The sequence below is a fragment of the Gopherus evgoodei genome, chromosome 7 (assembly GCF_007399415.2).
Source record: "Gopherus evgoodei ecotype Sinaloan lineage chromosome 7, rGopEvg1_v1.p, whole genome shotgun sequence".
NCBI classification, from domain to species: Eukaryota; Metazoa; Chordata; order Testudines; family Testudinidae; genus Gopherus; species Gopherus evgoodei.
Window position 1 is genome coordinate 55,079,177 of NC_044328.1, and position 16,427 is coordinate 55,095,603.

The 16,427-nt window shown below is 46.7% G+C and overlaps 2 protein-coding genes across 4 annotated transcripts in view; one reads left to right on the forward strand and one right to left on the reverse strand.

Annotated features, from left to right (window-relative positions):
* Positions 1-5,149, reverse strand: part of GLUD1 (glutamate dehydrogenase 1) — a 50,244-nt gene extending 45,095 nt beyond the window's left edge. The window contains exon 1 of the mRNA XM_030571308.1: positions 4,637-5,149. Coding sequence (XP_030427168.1) covers positions 4,637-5,054 — 418 coding nt within the window. The 5' untranslated portion in view covers positions 5,055-5,149. The remainder of the gene's footprint in view (positions 1-4,636) is intronic.
* SHLD2 (shieldin complex subunit 2) overlaps positions 1-16,427 on the forward strand; it is a 120,061-nt gene that overhangs the window by 32,472 nt on the left and 71,162 nt on the right. Inside the window, exon 1 of one of the 3 annotated variants that reach the window (XM_030571304.1) lies at positions 4,976-5,042. The exons of 1 other annotated variant lie outside the window; for it this stretch is intronic. The gene's annotated coding sequence lies outside the window, so the exon portion shown is untranslated. Of the gene's footprint in view, positions 1-4,975; positions 5,043-5,228; positions 5,317-16,427 lie in introns of those variants that run through there. One more of the 3 variants, XM_030571303.1, reaches the window with a different exon arrangement.

A 16,427-nucleotide genomic window follows, 5' to 3' on the forward strand; every position in this document is an offset into this window, starting at 1 on the left:
AGTTTACAGTAAAAATCATTATGTTCATAACAGCAGCATTTAATAAGTCACCTGAAGTTTTTTAGGTGAATCTGAAACTGGACTATAAAAATTAAATGTTACTATGGTGAGTGCAGAAGTGTGGCTCTGACCAACAACAGTAGTAACACAAAGAACGGCTTTCTGCACAACTGCAGTATGATGGATAAGATAACTTACAGAGCAGAAGGACAGAGAAGCAATTACAGGAGAAAGCAGCATACTTGCCATCTGTTCACCAGGGCAAGTCTACACTACAAAATTAAGTCAACCTAAGTTACATCGACATACAGTCACTGAAATAATTAAATCACTTTTGCATCTCCACACTACACTTGTGTCAGCAGCATCCATCCTCTCCAGGAGCGCTTGCACCGATTTAACTGTCACTGTGGGGCATTGTTGGACAGCTTCTGAAAGGCAGCAACAGTCACTATAAGCAATGCAGTGTCTACTGCAGGGGTAGGCAACCTATGGCACGTGTGCCACAGGCGGCACGCGAGCTGATTTTCAGTGGCATTCACACGGCCCGGGTCCTGGCCACCGGTCTGGGGGGCTCTGCATTTTAATTTAATTTTAAATGAAGCTTCTTAAACATTTAAAAAACCTTATTTACTTTACATACAACAGCAATTTAGTTATATATTATAGACTTACAGAAAGAGACCTAAAAACGTTAAAATGTATTATTGGCATGCGAAACCTTAAATCAGAGTGAATAAATGAAGACTCGGCACACCACATCTGAAAGGTTGCCAACCCCTGGTCTACTGCGTCAGCTTAAGTGCTATGCCACTTGCAGAGGTAGAGTTATCAAGTTGGTGTAGTGAGAGCTATATTTTAGAGTAGATACTTACAGAGTTAGGTTGACAAAAGCTGCTTTATGTCAGCCTAACTCTGTAGTGTAGGCCAGTGGTTTTCAAACTTTTTTTCTGGCAACCCAGTTGAAGAAAATTATTGATGTCCGCAACCAAACAGAGCTGGGGATGCGGGATTTGGGGCATGGGAGGAGCTCAGGGCTTGGGCAGAGGGTTGGATTGGGGGTGAGGGCTGCAGGGTGGGGCCAGAAATGAGAGGTTCAGGGTGTGGGTGGGGGCTCCGGGCTGTGGCAGGCGGTTGGGGTGCAGGAGGAGATCAGGGCTATGGGCTGGGGGTGCAGGCTCTGGGGTAGGGACAGGGATAAAGGGTTTGGGGTGCAGGAAGGACTGGGGCAGGGAATTGGGGTACAGGCTTACTTCGGGCAGCTCCCAGTCAGTGGCACAGCAGGGGTGCTAAGGCAGGCTTCCTGGCTGTCCTGGCACCACGGACCACGCTGCGCCCCGGAAGTGGCCAGCAGCAGGTCTGGCTCCTAGGCTGAGGTGCGCAAGCGGCTCTTAGACACACCCTTTCCCCCCAGCTCCCATTGGCTTGTTCCCGGCCAATAGGAGTGGGTAGCCAGGGGCAGCGCATGGAGCCCCGTGCCCCGCCCCCCCAACCAAGGAGCCAGACCTGCTGCTAGCCACTTTTGGGACACAGTGCGGTGTCAGAACAGGTAGGGACTAGCCTGCCTTAGCCAGGCAGCACCACCAACTTTTAATGGCCCAATCAGCGGTGCAGACCAGAGCCACCGCAACCAAGTGCTTTGGATTCCACGACCCAGTACTGGGTTGTGATCAGCAGTTTGAAAACCACTGGTGTAGGCCAGGCCCCAAACAAGGTTGTGGCAATAGTTAGGGACGCGGACTCCACACAGATAAAGCCATTGCCTGTATGAGAGGAGCTTTGAGTTTGATGTTCTCATTTCTTACTCCTAAGTCATCAGAAATGCACATCTTGAAACAGAGTCAAAGGAAAATATATTTTAAAATGTCCACACCATTTTAGAGAGACAAGGTGGGTAAGATAATATCCTATTTCCCTGGTCTACACTATGAACTCATGTTTGTATAACTAGGTCACTCAGCGGTATGGAGTACTTCCTTCAGCGCATTAAGTATAGACAAGCCCTTATTTGATAAATGTCTGTTGGTGAAAGAAATGAGCTTTTCTTCAGTTCTGGGAAAGGTATTGAGTGTCACACCTATTACAAGGTGGAACAGGTTGTTTAGCATAAGTAAACAAATTCTAAGGGATGTTCAAATTTAAGTGGTCCATTAACCCTTCTGCAAACATAGGCAAAAGGGGGGTTAGTGGGTTACAGACTGTTGTAAGACACAAATCCAGTGTCTTTATTAAGACCAGTTTTTAGTATCCAGCAAAGTTATGAATTTAAGCATCCATGCTCATCTTTTGAAGTTGTTGTGCACATTTCCTTTGAGGACAAGGACTGGGTGTGTCCCAAAGCCTGGGCTCCACCCCAAGCCTGAATGTCTACACCCCGTGTGAGCCCAAGTCAGCTGACACATAGGTGTCAAACTGCAGTGTTGATATAGAATTAAAAACTATGCAAACAGTCCAACTTGCAGAGAAAAAAAAAACAACAAACAAAAATACCCACAACTCTAAAGCAGATTATTGTACCAAAAAACAGAAGAAAAGTGCCTCAGTCTTTCAAGAGGAAGTTAAGGAATCCAAATCCTAAGCATAAATCCAACAGTCAGACCTAGAGAGCACCTATACTTAATTCTTTATAAGATGAGTAAGTGTTCTTAACACTCCCCCATCTTTTTCTAGCAACCATAAAGAGGAGGTCCATTATGACACAAAATGTAGTGGTGCGTTCTGTACAATTACAATTTCAGTGTCTGGCAAAGGTCTGGTGTTTAGTTTGAAGTCCTATACACGCCTGTAATGATCTCAGAGTAACTGTTTTTAAAGATTATGTGCCTAACAGAGCGCACAGTGCTGACTGATCCAGGCTGGAAGCCAGGGGTGTCTAACTATCTTTCAAGGGGATATAGTACCTTAATGATGGTTGGGAGTCTTGCTTCATAGGCTCACAGCCCTGGAAGTATTAGGGATGCATGGTTGCCTGTACTGGGTCTTGGGATGGGACAATCCTCTCAATTCCCTTATAAAAGGTGTGACTTCTTTTCCTAGAAGACCACTAGTTTTGGGTTTTTTCTGTACATCTACCTAGAAACTTGACCAATTGGCTATTTTCCTGCTCTGGGCTGGAGGAGGATTTTGTATTAAATCAAAGTATGTATTAGAAACAGCCCTTACATTATAATGTTTTCAAGTTATTTTTTGTTCCCTTCCTAACTTTTCAATTCATAATTAAACTCTGCAAGTGTACAAAATGCCTCAGATTTCATCATTCATGTTGTTAAAGTTTGAGATTTGCTGAGAACTTCTCTGGGTAAATTTTAATTGTTCAGAATATTCCCTGGGGTGAGAATGATCATTCTTTGCCAGACAAAACTGCTTTGTTTTGGATCCCTGACATTAGTATATAACCTGGGGATGTCACGATCAAATCTCCTAAACACACTAGAAAAGTTGTTGAAAGCACCCTACCATTTTAGGGGTTAAGTGATCATTTAAATATTAACAAGAACTGAAATCCCTCTACTTCCCACCTTCTTAGTAAGCACAGAAGTATTGGAAATGTGGTACGAAAATCGTTTTTCCTTGTAGAAGGTGTTTATCAAGCTCTAAGTGCCCCATAGATGTAAGCCAAGTTCCTTCCACACATGGAAGTTTTGTTACAATGCAAGCTGAAAATAGGAAAGTATGTGCTTCAATGACTTGCAGCTGAATTTATGTAAATACATGTATATTTACACTCTTATTTTGGCAGGCATATGGCTAGGTTGGGACAGAGATGGAAGTTGATCTCTCTTGCAGAGAATCCATGGATGGATGTAGGGGGTCAATGGCAAGGAGTTCCCCACCAGCCTTGGAGGGGCTGCAGGGCTAGCACGGTTGGATATGAAGTATTGGGAACATGGACTCCCTTTTAGGGGTGCAATGTTGGCTGTGTATGTGTTTCCTATCTTTTGCAGGGAGCCATTGCTAGCTGAGAAAAAGAAAAATGTCTTTGTCATACTTCTTTCACAAGGTATAGCTCCAGCTGTGAAGTATAGGAGGGAATCTCATTACTTTTACAGTGATATATTGCTGGCTGTGTTTGGAGCAGGTGATAACCAAGCAGGAAGTATAGCTCTCACCCTGCTGAAACTCTCCCTATTTCTGGGTCTGGGTAAGCAGTGATCCCCAATAACTGCCCTTCTCTACTTGGCTAGTGCAGTGAAAGCTCTCACTCCTGTTTCACTCTACTTTAATCACTCTAATTTAATTTGTTGGGTGTAGTGCTGGCTGTATATGAATGGGACATAAGGAGACTCTCCTGCTGCTGGTGTCCCCTTTCCTGCAGGTAGTGCAGTGCTAGGTTAGTTTATATAGGTGCAGTACTGACACTGTATGAGGAGTGCTGGGTATCTAAGAAGAGATCTCACCAACCTTGCAAGTGGTACCCCCGGAATATGTATGGCTCTGTGTATACATGGATCTCCTGCGTGGGTCTCAATTCTCAGGTTGTCAGGGTGCTAGAGATCCGTATACCAGGGTAGAGGAGCTCTCCCGTCCCTTGCAGGAGGTGCAATGCCGGCTGTTTGAATGATATGGGGGGGGGGGGTGCGGAGTGGGGTGTATGGTGGGTTGTGTGCGCGCGCGCACACAGGGGTGCGGAGCTCACCTCCCTTGCAGGGGGTGCGGTGCTGGCTGTGCTGCGCCCGGTAACCCTCGATCACCTCCCACTCTCCGTTGTCGCGTTTGATGGGGAAGGAGACGCTGAGCACGTGGTTGCAGGGCTTGATGATGCGGAGGATGCCGCGGACGCGGTGGCGCCGCTCCTCGGGGCTCTCCCGCGAGCGCAGCCCCTCCACCAGCTTGTCCTCCACGATGCCGGCGCCGCGGTCGAAGAAGCCCTCCACCATCTTGAAGAAGTTGGGGTCGTCGTCCTGCTCCGCCTCGCTGTAGCGCCGCCGCTGCGGGAGCCCCCCGCTGGGGCCGCCCCACAGGGCAGCTGCTACCGCCGCGCTGGGCTCCGTGCCCGCCAGCACCGAGCCGGCCCCGGCGCGGGACGCGAGCAGCTCCCCTAGGTAACGGTACATGGTGGCAGCTGCAGCGGGGCCGGGAGGCAGGGTCGGGGCTGCTCTAGCGCTGCGCGGCCGATGGCACAACAGAGGCGGCCTGCCTCCGCCGCCGCCTTTAAATGGCCCCGCGGGGCGAGGCCGGAGGGGCGGCTCGGGTCACACAACACCTCCCTGCCGCGCGTGCGCGCACGCCGCGCCCGGAACCTCTCCGCCCTCTTGGCTCCGCCGTGAGGAGCGGGGCGCGGTGCCGGCCCTCAGCCAGTCTCCCGGAAGGCCCGAGGTGGGTGTGTGGCGCGCATGCGTGTCGGGATCTAGCCTCCGTCCGTCGTCGCTCTCAGTCCAGGGTGCTGGTGGGGGATCGGGAACCTAAAGTGCTTCCGCCCGTGCGGGGGGCTCGGGAGCGTGCGGAGCGGGCGCTTCTCCCGACTGCAGGCGCGGGCAGCCCCGTGGGAGGCTGCGCTTGGGCAGGGAGCCCTGTACAGTAGAGCCGGTCATCCTTCCCCTTCCGCTGCGGGGAGCGGCAGAGCCCCTGACTTCCCCTGTCGTTCCCCGGGCCCGCGGGCACTGCTGCGCGCCCGCCGCGCTGCACCCTTCTTTCCGGTTCCAGCTGCCCCCAGCCGGCCGCCTGGCCAGCCCCCAGCGATGGCCACATTGGCTATCCCGGTTGAGCGAGCTTTAGCCCAGTGGCTCTCAACCTTTCCAGGCTACTGTACCTCTTTCACGAGTCTGCTTTGGTTTGCGTACCCAGTTTTACCTCACTTAAAAAGTACTTGCTTACAAAATCAGACATAAAAATACAAACGTGTCATAGCCCACTATTACTAAAAAATTGTTTGTTCTAATTTTTTACCATATAATTTGGAAATAAGTCCATTGAAATGTAAATATTGTATTTACATTTCAGTGTATAGTATATAGATCAATATAAACAAGTCGTATGAAATGTTAGTTTGTACTGACTTTGCTAATGCTTTTATGTAGCCTGTTGTAAAACTAGGCAAATACCTAGATGAGTTGATGTACCCCCTGGAAGCCCTCTAGTTAACCCTGGGGTATACGTACCTGTGGTTGAGAATCATTGCTTTAACCTACAGTGCTGACGAGCTTTGCTGCATTGCTTATCTGGGGTACAGGGACCCTCTGCCCTAAGTAACACAGGGCTCAACATGCAGCCATTTGTATTTTCCTTAGCTTTGGGTATTCCCTATCCTGCCTGTCTGGCCTGGGGTTGTCACCAGGTGACACAGAGAGCCCTGTTCTCTGACCCTCTGAGAGCAATGTTCTTGTAGGTTTTGATGGGAGCCAAGATTAGAGCAGACATGCATAGCTAGGAAGGAGAACTGCACAAGTGATCCATTGTGGGTTATGTCTCCTTCTGGACCCAAGCCATAGGATGTGAATCTGATCGTGGTGAAAAACAGTGTACTAACTTCCTTGACAGAGTTAGACAATAGCAGTCTCATTATCTTTTATTCAAGGATGTCATTTCAGAAGAAAAACTGCTAGTGTATAGAATATATGTGATTATATTATATCCTGCAGAGTCTTGGGGTGACAGGGAAGGAAGTAGAGCATATAGATCTATGAAAACTTCCCCCGAGAGGGGCAACAGCTGCCTCCCAATACATAGCAAATGATGCCGCTGGTTTTCTGAGAGACTCTTTTCTGGGAAAATATCCGTTCTAAATAGGAGCAAGGAGGGAAAGCAAGAGTGGAAGTATTGTTAAATACAATTTCAGGCTTCCTAACCTGTACAGGATATTTTTTCATTTCTTCTCTATTTACAGATGAATAAAAGTACTGTTTAGTGCAAATCAGGCTAATTTTGTCCAGAGCATACAACCCCCTTGCCAAGCAAGGATGAACAATGGGAACAGGGACATGTGTCTATCTAGATCAGGGGTAGGCAAACTATGGCACGTGTGCCAAAGGCAGCACCTGAGCTGATTTTCAGTGGCACTCACACTGCCCAGGTCCTGGCCACTGGTCCAGGGAGCTCTGTATTTTATTTAAATTTAAATGAAGCTTCTTAAAATTTTAAAAACCTTATTTACTTTACATACAATGATAGTTATATATTACAGACGTATAAAAAGAGATCTTCTAAAAACGTTAAAAGCGAAACCTTAAACTAGAGTGAATAAATAAAGACTCAGCACACTACTTCTGAAAGGTTGCTGACCCCTGATCTAGATAGATATCCTAATCTCAAAATTCTTCAGGCATGTACAAGATATATCTCTATCCTGATATAACGCGACCCGATAGAACGTGGGTTCGCATACCACACAGTAAAGCTCTGACAAGCTGCTCTGAGCAGCGTGTTAAGGGTGTCTGGGCCAGGCTGGGGATGAAGGGTTTGATAAGGGGCAGAGGGTCTCCCCCCCAGATCCTGGGGGGCAGCAGCTGTGGGAGGGCACTTTTGGGGGCCCCACAGTCCCAGAGTCGTCCGGGGAATTAGCGGGAGGCCGGGAGCAGCCCGCTCTGCTTCCCTCGCCCTGGCCCCAGCCGTGTCACTCAAGGAGGGGGCTTGGGGGAAGAGATCCCTCTGCACTCACTAGCAGCGGCGGAAGTGGAGCAGTCAGCCTCAGCCCCAGCCAGCTCCGCTCTGCCAGCTCCCAGCTGTGGCGCTCCGCTTCCCGCCGCAGGTGAGTGCAGGACCTTTCCCCAGCTGCCCCCCAGCGACACGGCTGGGGCCGGGGGAAGGAAAGCGGAGCAGGCTGGGGCTGTGTTGCTCTGCTTCCCGCCGCAGGTGAGTTGCTCCGCTTCCTGCCGTTGCCAGTGAGTGCCTGTCGGGGGGCGGGGAGGGGTGGATAGGGGTCGGAGCAGTGAGGGGACAGGGGGGTTGGGTAGCAGGTGGGATCCTGGGGGTGATTAGGGATGGGGTCTCTGGAGGGGGTGGTCAGGGAGAAAGGAACGGGGCGAGGCAAAGCAAGTTTGATATAACGCGTTCTTACCTATAACATGGTGAGATTTATTTTTTTTGTCTCCTGAGGATCATGTTATATTGGGGTAGAGGCGTATATGTTATGCATGAATCACCCCACAATCAGGGTGGGAAAACTTTAAAAAACAGGTCAACTGAAGTAAAATAAACCTACCTTTTGACAGGGAGAGAGGTTGACTTCTGCTATATTGGAAACAAATTTCAGGACACAGTCTGAAATAAGATTCTTTCCTGGAGGCCAAATCCAAGCAATAATGCTTTGCAAACTGTGTGGAGAGACCATCTAGCTCAGAGGTTCTCAAACTAGGGTTCGGAACCCTCAGGGGGTTGCCAGGTTATTACATGGGGGGTCATTAGCTGTCAGATTCAACCCCAAACTCTGCTTTGCCTCCAGCATTTATAATGGTGTTAAATATATTTAAAAGTTTTTAATTTAAAAAGAGGGTCGTACTTAGAGGCTTGCTATGTGAAAGGGGTCACCAGTGCAAAAGTTTGAGTACCACTGATCTAGCTCCTGTGCAGATGTCTGTGATGGAAATACCTCAGGGTTTGTCTTCCTTGCAGTGAAGTTGAGTTTTCCCCCTAATTTGAGTCACATCCACACAAAATGATTAAAGGTCTCGAAAACATGACCTGTGAGGGAAGAATGAAAAAATTGGGTTTGTTTAGTCTGGAAAAGAGAAGACCGAGAGGGGACATGATAACCGTTTTCAAGTACATAAAAGGTTGTTACAAGGAGGAGGTAGAAAAATTGTTGTTCTTTACCTCTGAGCATAGGACAAGAAGCAATGGGCTTAAATTGCAGCAAGGGAGGTTTAGGTTGGACATTAGGAAAAACTTCCCAACTGTCAGGGATGGTTAAACACTGGAATATATTGCCTACAGAGGCTGTGGAATCTCCATCAGTGGAGATTTTTAAGAGCAGGTTAGAGCTGTCAGGGACAGTCTAGATAATACTAATGATTCTAAAATTCCTTATTTTGAGTGTGGGGGTGCTTTTAACTTTAGTTGGCCCATCAAGGGGTATAGATAAAGCTCAAGTTAGCATGACTTGCCACCTGCTAACACAACCAGTTTGTGCATCTCAAAGTGTTTTGTGATGGGGCAGCTTTTGCTCAAAATAGGGTAACTCGAGAAGAGTTAGGTATAGATAACTTGATTTAACTTGCAGTCATACCCTAAGGCAGACTGTGGTGGCTACAGTGTCCCAGTCTGAAGAAACTTTGAGTCGTATAATATGAGGAGCAATCAGACATCGGTTTAGTCCTCTGGGTTGCAACATTTTCCAGTGAGTTGATTTCAAAAGAAAAACCCACTTGTCTTTCTCCCTGGAGCTAATGACTGCCTTACTGATAAGACTTTACTCATTGGGTGGAGTTATTTGCATCATGTCAGGCAGGAGCTCAAACCTCTCAGTGCAGTGAAACTCCAGGAGTCTCAGGGTATGGCTACACTTGAAACTTCAAAGCACTGCCGCGGCAGCGCTTTGAAGTGCGAGTGTGGTCGCAGTGCCAGTGCTGGGAGAGGGCTCTCCCAGCGCTGCACGTACTCCACATCCTCATGGGGTTTAGCTTGCAGCGCTGGGAGCTGTGCTCCCAGCGCTGCGGCACTGTTTACACTGGCACTTTGCAGCGCTTTCTCTTGCAGTGCTCAGGGGTGTGTTTTTTTCACACCCCTGAGTGAGAAAGTTGCAGCGCTGTAAAGCGCCAGTATAGCCAAGGCCTGACTCACATTAATGGGGCTTTTCTGACTGCCAGGAAACCTTTAAGTTCTGACATTTCAACCTTTCTCTGTGAGATGCATCAGCCAGAACATGTTTGCTGTAAGAATTGCAGGAGAGACAGAAAGAATGGCTTTCCTCTGTGTATCCAGTTGTGTTGACATCCTTATGCCTGCTTTTCAAGTATTATATTTGGGAACATCTGGGCCGAATTTTGCCTTCAGATAAATATATGTAACTTTCATTGAAGTAAATGAAAGTTGTGTGTTCTAATCAGAAGTCAGAATGGAGCTCGGAGTGTGTGGCTGCCCAATACTGCAGTTGGTGAAGATATCATTTGTTAGTGTCAGAAGTAGGAGGTAATATCACTAGGAGCCTGTCTATGTGGACACTTAATTTGCGGCAAACCAGAGTGTAAATCTACCTTGTGTTAGCATGCACTAAGTGCCCATATGGCTCCTCTGCTCCACACAAAAGTTCTGTAGTGCTCTTTGCTCTACTGCGCTTTGAAACGAATGATTAAAGCGCACTAGAGAACTTACAGTGCATGGCAGCAGGGTCCACGCAGGTGCTTAGTGCAAGGTAGTTTTATGCCCCAATTTGCTGTAAACTAAGCGGTCGCCTAGACAAGCCCTAAGTGATAAGCTGAACTATAGAACAGTCATGAAAAAGGAATTTCAAAAAAATACACAAAACCTCCTGTGTACTTGTCTCAAGAAGTGATATGAGTAACCTGCAGTTAGTGAACATCAATATATTTGATGCTTTTTATTGTGGGGTCAAAGACAGAAAGGTCTTTGCAAAAATCAATATTTTTTTGTTAATTTTTGCAGTTTTGAACAGGAAAGACTGTTAAACATGCAGTGGAAAAAGATCCAAATTATATGAAACAAAAGTACTATGTACAAGTGCAGTCCCATATCACACAGTATACACTTATGCAACTGTATTACAAGTGTTTTTACAAAGGAGTTTTTACATGTACATAATAGATCATAGGACTTCTAGGATGGAGGCTCGCCCAACTGATTAAGAGAGCTTTAAACTAGGAATTTGGGGGAGATGGTTGGGAGATGTCCAGGTGATCTCTATGCTGGAATTTAACCTTGAGAGGGAAGAAAACAAAGTAAGAGGGGATACAGCCGTGGACAGAAGAATTGACATAAGGAGGAAGGGTAGTGTAGATACCAGTCTAACAGGTGATGCTGATGGTAGAATGTCTGTGCCTAACCGGGTAAAGAATGTCAGTGAAGCCAAAGGGCAAAAATTAAGATGTCTGTACACTAATGCGAGGAGCCTCGGTAACAAAATGGAGGAACTAGTGTAACTGGTGCAGGAAGTGAAACCAGATACTATAGGGATAACAGAAACATGGTGGAATATGTGCTGTTTAGGAAAGACAGAAATAAAGGCAAAGGTGGTGGAGTAGCATTGTATATCAATGATGAGGTTAACTGTAAAGAAATAAGTGATGGAATGGACAAGACAGAGTCTGTCTGGGCAAAAATCACACTGGGAAAGAAAGCTACTAGAGCCTCCCCTAAGATAGTGCATGGGGTGTGCTACAGACCGCCGGGATCTGATTTGGATATGGATAGAGACCTCTTCAATGTTTTTAATGAAGTAAATACTAATGGGAAATGTGTGGTCATGGGAGACTTTAACTTCCCAGACTGGAGGACAAGTGCTAGTAAGAATAATAGGGCTCAGATTTTTCTGGATGTGATAGCAGATGGATTTCTTCACCAAGTAGTTAAAATGGCATCCCCTCTTGTTGGTTCTTCAGATTTGGTTTTGGTGAGTAGTGAGGACCTCATAGAAGAAATGGTTGTAGGAGACAGCCTTGGTTCAAGTGATCATGAGCTAATTCAGTTCAAACTAGATGGAAGGATAAACAAAAATAGATCTGGGACTAGGGTTTTTTACTTCAAAAGGGCTAACTTTAAAGAATTAAGGAAATTAGTTAGGGAAGTGGATTGTACTGAAGAACTTGTGGATCTAAATGCGGAGGAGGCCTGGAATTACTTTAAGTCGAAGCTGCAGAAACTATCAGAAGCCTGCATCCCAAGAAAGGGGAAAAAAAACATAGGCAGGAGTTGTAGACCAAGCTGGATGAGCAAGCATATCAGAGAGGTGATTAAGAAAAAGCAGAAAGCCTACAAGGAGTGGAAGATGGGTGGGATTAGCAAGAAAAGTTACCTTAGTGAGGTCAGAACATGTAGGGATAAAGTGAGAAAGGTTTAAAGCCATGTAGAGTTGGACCTTGCAAAGGGAATTAAAACCAATAGTAAAAGGTTCTGTAGCCATATAAATAAGAAGAAAACAAAGAAAGAAGAAGTGGGACCGCTAAACACTGAGGATGGAAAGGAGGTTAAGGATAACCTAGGCATGGCCCAATATCTAAATAAATACTTTAGCCTTATTAAAGACTGAGGCAATGAGGAGCTTAGGGATAATGGTAGGATGACAAATGGGAATGAGGATATGAAGGTAGATATTACCACATCCGAGGCAGAAGCCAAACTTGAACAGCTTAATGGGACAAAATCGGAGGGCCCAGATAATCTTCATCCAAGAATATTAAAGGAACTGGCACATGAAATTGCAAGCCTATTAGCAAGAATTTTTAATGAATCGGTAAACTCAGGGGTTGTACCGTACGGCTGGAGAATTGCTAATGTAACCCTTCTGCCTCTCTGAGTTGGCAGCAACAAGGACCGGGTTCAGTATCCAGGGGTTCCGTTTCAGTAACACAATGCATAACCGGCTCGAGCCCCCACCGAGTGACCTGGGACACTTACATACCACACCCCCCTGCGCGCCTCTAGGAGGCAATACTTCCCCTCTCGCAAGCACGGAGTCTGAGTGTAGCAAAATCTTTTTAATAAAGGAAGGAATCAATGTGGCATCCCATTGGAGAAACACCACAAACAGGGTTATAACACAAACCATAAACAAAAACCCACCTCCAAGTGCTTTTGGCAATGTCCTTTTTCCCCTTAGGGTTTTAAGTCCAATCACCCCTAAGTCCAACAACCCAAAAGTCTCTGGTCAATGCCACCCCAGAATTCGAGAGTTTATCTGTAGAGGTCCCTCCCCCCAGCCTGGGTAGAAAGGGGCACCTTACGTGGTCTGGGGCCAACTGCCCTGCCTCTCCGTGGGTTCTGCTTCGGCCTTCTCCACGAACTGCTCCGCTTTACCAGCCGCTCCACTCTGCTCTTCCAGCCATCCTCACAAACTGCTCCGCTCCACCAGCTGCTCTGCTCCATGGGCTGCTCCAGTTCTCCCTGCAACCTGCTTGGCTCCGCTTGCTCTGTGGGCCGCTCCACCCGTCCCACAGCTACTCCGCTCTGCCAGTCGCTCCGCTCCGCCAGCTGCTCTGTTCCACAGTATAGCTTCAGGCTCCCCCACTAGTTAGCACAGTACTCAGTGCTCTCAGCTCAGTAATTTCAACTCTTAGTGATCTCAGCTCTTAGTAGGGGAGCCCCAGTGCTAGTGCACCATTAGCCCAAAGTGAGTTCAGCTCAGTAACCTGTATCTAGATTCTTGAGGGAATAAAAAAATCAACTCTGACATTCCACAGTGGAGAGAGGAGGGGGTGGAACTGGTGCTTCAGGCTCCACAAGGAGACTGCACCACCAGGCTCAGATACCTGTCCCCAGCCTCTCTCAATTCACTGGGTTTTGGAACCCATGTCCCTTGTCTAGCAAGTACCACCCAACTGAGGTTGAGTTATTTCTGTCACAAAGCAGTCCCACAGCTCGGCAGCCTGGGATGGGGTAGGCGTGCCTATGCAAATACACTCTCTGAAATTCTTTCCACCAGATGTCAGGGTAGAGCTCATCCTGACTCTGCTTACACTAACATAGTTCCTATCTTTAAGAAAGGGAAAAAAGTGATCTGAGTAACTATAGTTCTGTTAGTTTGACATCTGTCGTATGTAAGGTCTTGGAAAAAATTTTGAAGGAGAAAGTAGTTCCATTGAGGTCAATGGTAATTGGGACAAATTACAACGTGGTTTTACAAAAGGTAGATTGTGCCAAACCAACCTGATCTCCTTCTTTGAGAAGGTGGCAGATTATTTAGACAAAGGAAATGCAGTAGGTCTAATTTACCTCGATTTCAGTAAGGCATTTGACACAGTTCCACATGGGGAATTATTAGTTAAATTGGAAAAGATGGGGATCAATATGAAAATTGAAAGGTGGATAAGGAACTGGTTAAAAGGGAGACTACAACGGGTCGTACTGAAGGGTGAACTGTCAGGCTGGAAGGAGGTTACTAGTGGAGTTCCTCAAGGATCGGTTTTGGGACCAATCTTATTTAACCTTTTTATTACTGACCTTGGCACAAAAAGCAGGAATGTGCTAATAAAGTTTGCGGATGACACAAAGCTGGGGGGTATTGCTAACACAGAGAAGGACTGGGATATCGTACAGGAAGATCTGGATGACCTTGTAAACTGGAGTAATAGTAATAGGATGAAATTTAATAGTGAAAAGTGCAAGGTCATGCATTTAGGGATTAATAAGAATTTTAGACTGGGGATACATCAGTTGGAAGCAACGGAGGAGGAGAAGGACCTTGGAGTATTGGTTGATCACAGGATGACTATGAGCCTCCAATGTGATATGGCCGTTAAAAAAAGCTAATGCGGTTTTAGAATGCATCAGGCGAGGTATTTCCAGCAAAGATAAGGAGGTGTTAGTACCGTTATATAAGGCACTGGTGAGACCTCATCTGGAATACTGTGTGCAGGTCTGGTCTCCCATGTTTAAGAAGGATAAATTCAAACTGGAACAGGTTCAGAGACAGGCTACTAGGATGATCTGAGGAATGGAAAATCTGTCTTATGAAAGGAGACTCAAAGAGCTTGGCTTGTTTAGCCTAACCAAAAGAAGGTTGAGGGGGGATATGCTTGCTCTTTATAAATATATCAGAGGGATTAATATTAGGGAGAGAGAGGAATTATTTAAGCTTAGTACCAATGTAGACACAAGAACAAATGGGTATAAACTGGGCACTAGGAAGTTTGGACTTGAAATTAGATGAAGGTTTCTAACCATTAGAGGAGTGAAGTTCTGGAACAGTCTTCCAAGGGGAGTAGTGGGAGCAAAAGACATATCTGGCTTTAAGACGAAGCTTGATAAGTTTATGGAAGGGATGGTATGATGGGATAGCTTAATTTTGGCAATTGATCTTTGATTATCAGCAGGTAAGTATGTCCAGTGGTCGGTGATGGGATGGGATCTGAGTTACTGCAGAGAATTCTTTCCTGAGTGCTGGCTGGTGAGTCTTGCCCACATGCTCGGGGACTAGCTGATCGCCATATTTGGGGTCGGGAAAGAATTTTCCTCCGGGGCAGATTGGCAGGGGCCCTGGAGGTTTTTCGCCTTCCTCTGCAGCGTGGGGCATGGGTCACTTGCTGGTGGATTCTCTGCAGCTTGAGGTTTTCAAATCACAATTTGAAGACTTCAGTAACTCAGACATAGGTTAGGGGTTTGTTATAGAAGTGGATGGGTAGGATTCTGTGGCCTGCTTTGTGCAGGTCAGACTAGATGATCACATTGGTCCCTTCTGACCCTAAAGTCTATGAGATCAGCATTTCTCAAACTGGAGTCCGTGAAGGTACACCAGCGGGTCCTTGGGCCCTGCTGATCAACTTCTTCCACTCCCTCCCAGTGCCTCCTGTAGGTCAAGGAACAGCTGTTCAGCGGCATGCAGGAGGTGCTGGGAGGGAGAGGGAGGAGCGGGGACAGGGTGTGCTTGGAGGTGGGGTGAGAGTGGGGCCTTGGGGGAAGGAGTGGAGTGGGGGGCAGGGCCTGGGGCTGAGCAAGGGACTTGGGCGTCTGTGAAAATTTTGTAAATCAAAATGGGAGTCCTCCGGTTGCTAAAATTTGAGAACTGCTGTAATAGATCAATGAATAAAGGAAACTGAATAGATAGAATCCCAGTTTCTGTTTTATATTGTCACTGTATGATAAATACCCCTAATTGTCAGAGATAAGAAGTAGGGAAGACCACTGAAGAGAGAATAGCAGGCTCCTGCTCATGTTCAAGATGTATGTGGTATATCATTATGTATTTTGGTAGTTCTTAAAGGCCAATCAAAGATGGGACCCTTTTTTCTAGGTGCTGTGCAGCCACAGAGTAGTACATAGTCCAGGCACTGAAGAGCTTACAGTCTAAATAGACAAGACAGGCACAGGATGTGGGAATGGGTACCACACAAGCACAGTGAACAATGTGATGGCGGCAAATTACATTAGGTCTATGATTTTTTGGCGTAGGGGCTTACTTAGGAAGGGATAAACTAAAGGGGGAGGGGAGGAGAGAGCAGGGGTTAAAATTATCATGTCCAGAGTCTGAAGATTCCTATTAGTAAAACAGAGGGAAGCAAAAGCAAGAAATGTTTCTTTTTAGGAAGAACTGGTTATGCAGATATTGTCAAGCCTGCTTTAGAAACTCAGCCTCTCAATATATTTACATTATTAGAATTGCTCAATTACTTCGATATATTAATATGGAGATAGATACTGTCAAGGCTGATTCCCCACTCTGGCACTTTGAATGCAGAAGGTGGGGGCCTGCAAGGATTCAAAAATTAATACTGGCCACTCCAGGCTGATATTAAACTCCCAAGGTCACAGTTTCTCTCTGACCTTGGATGGGTAGATGCTGCCACCACCCAAGTGCAAAAGAAGCCCTTGGGACCCAGGAAGAC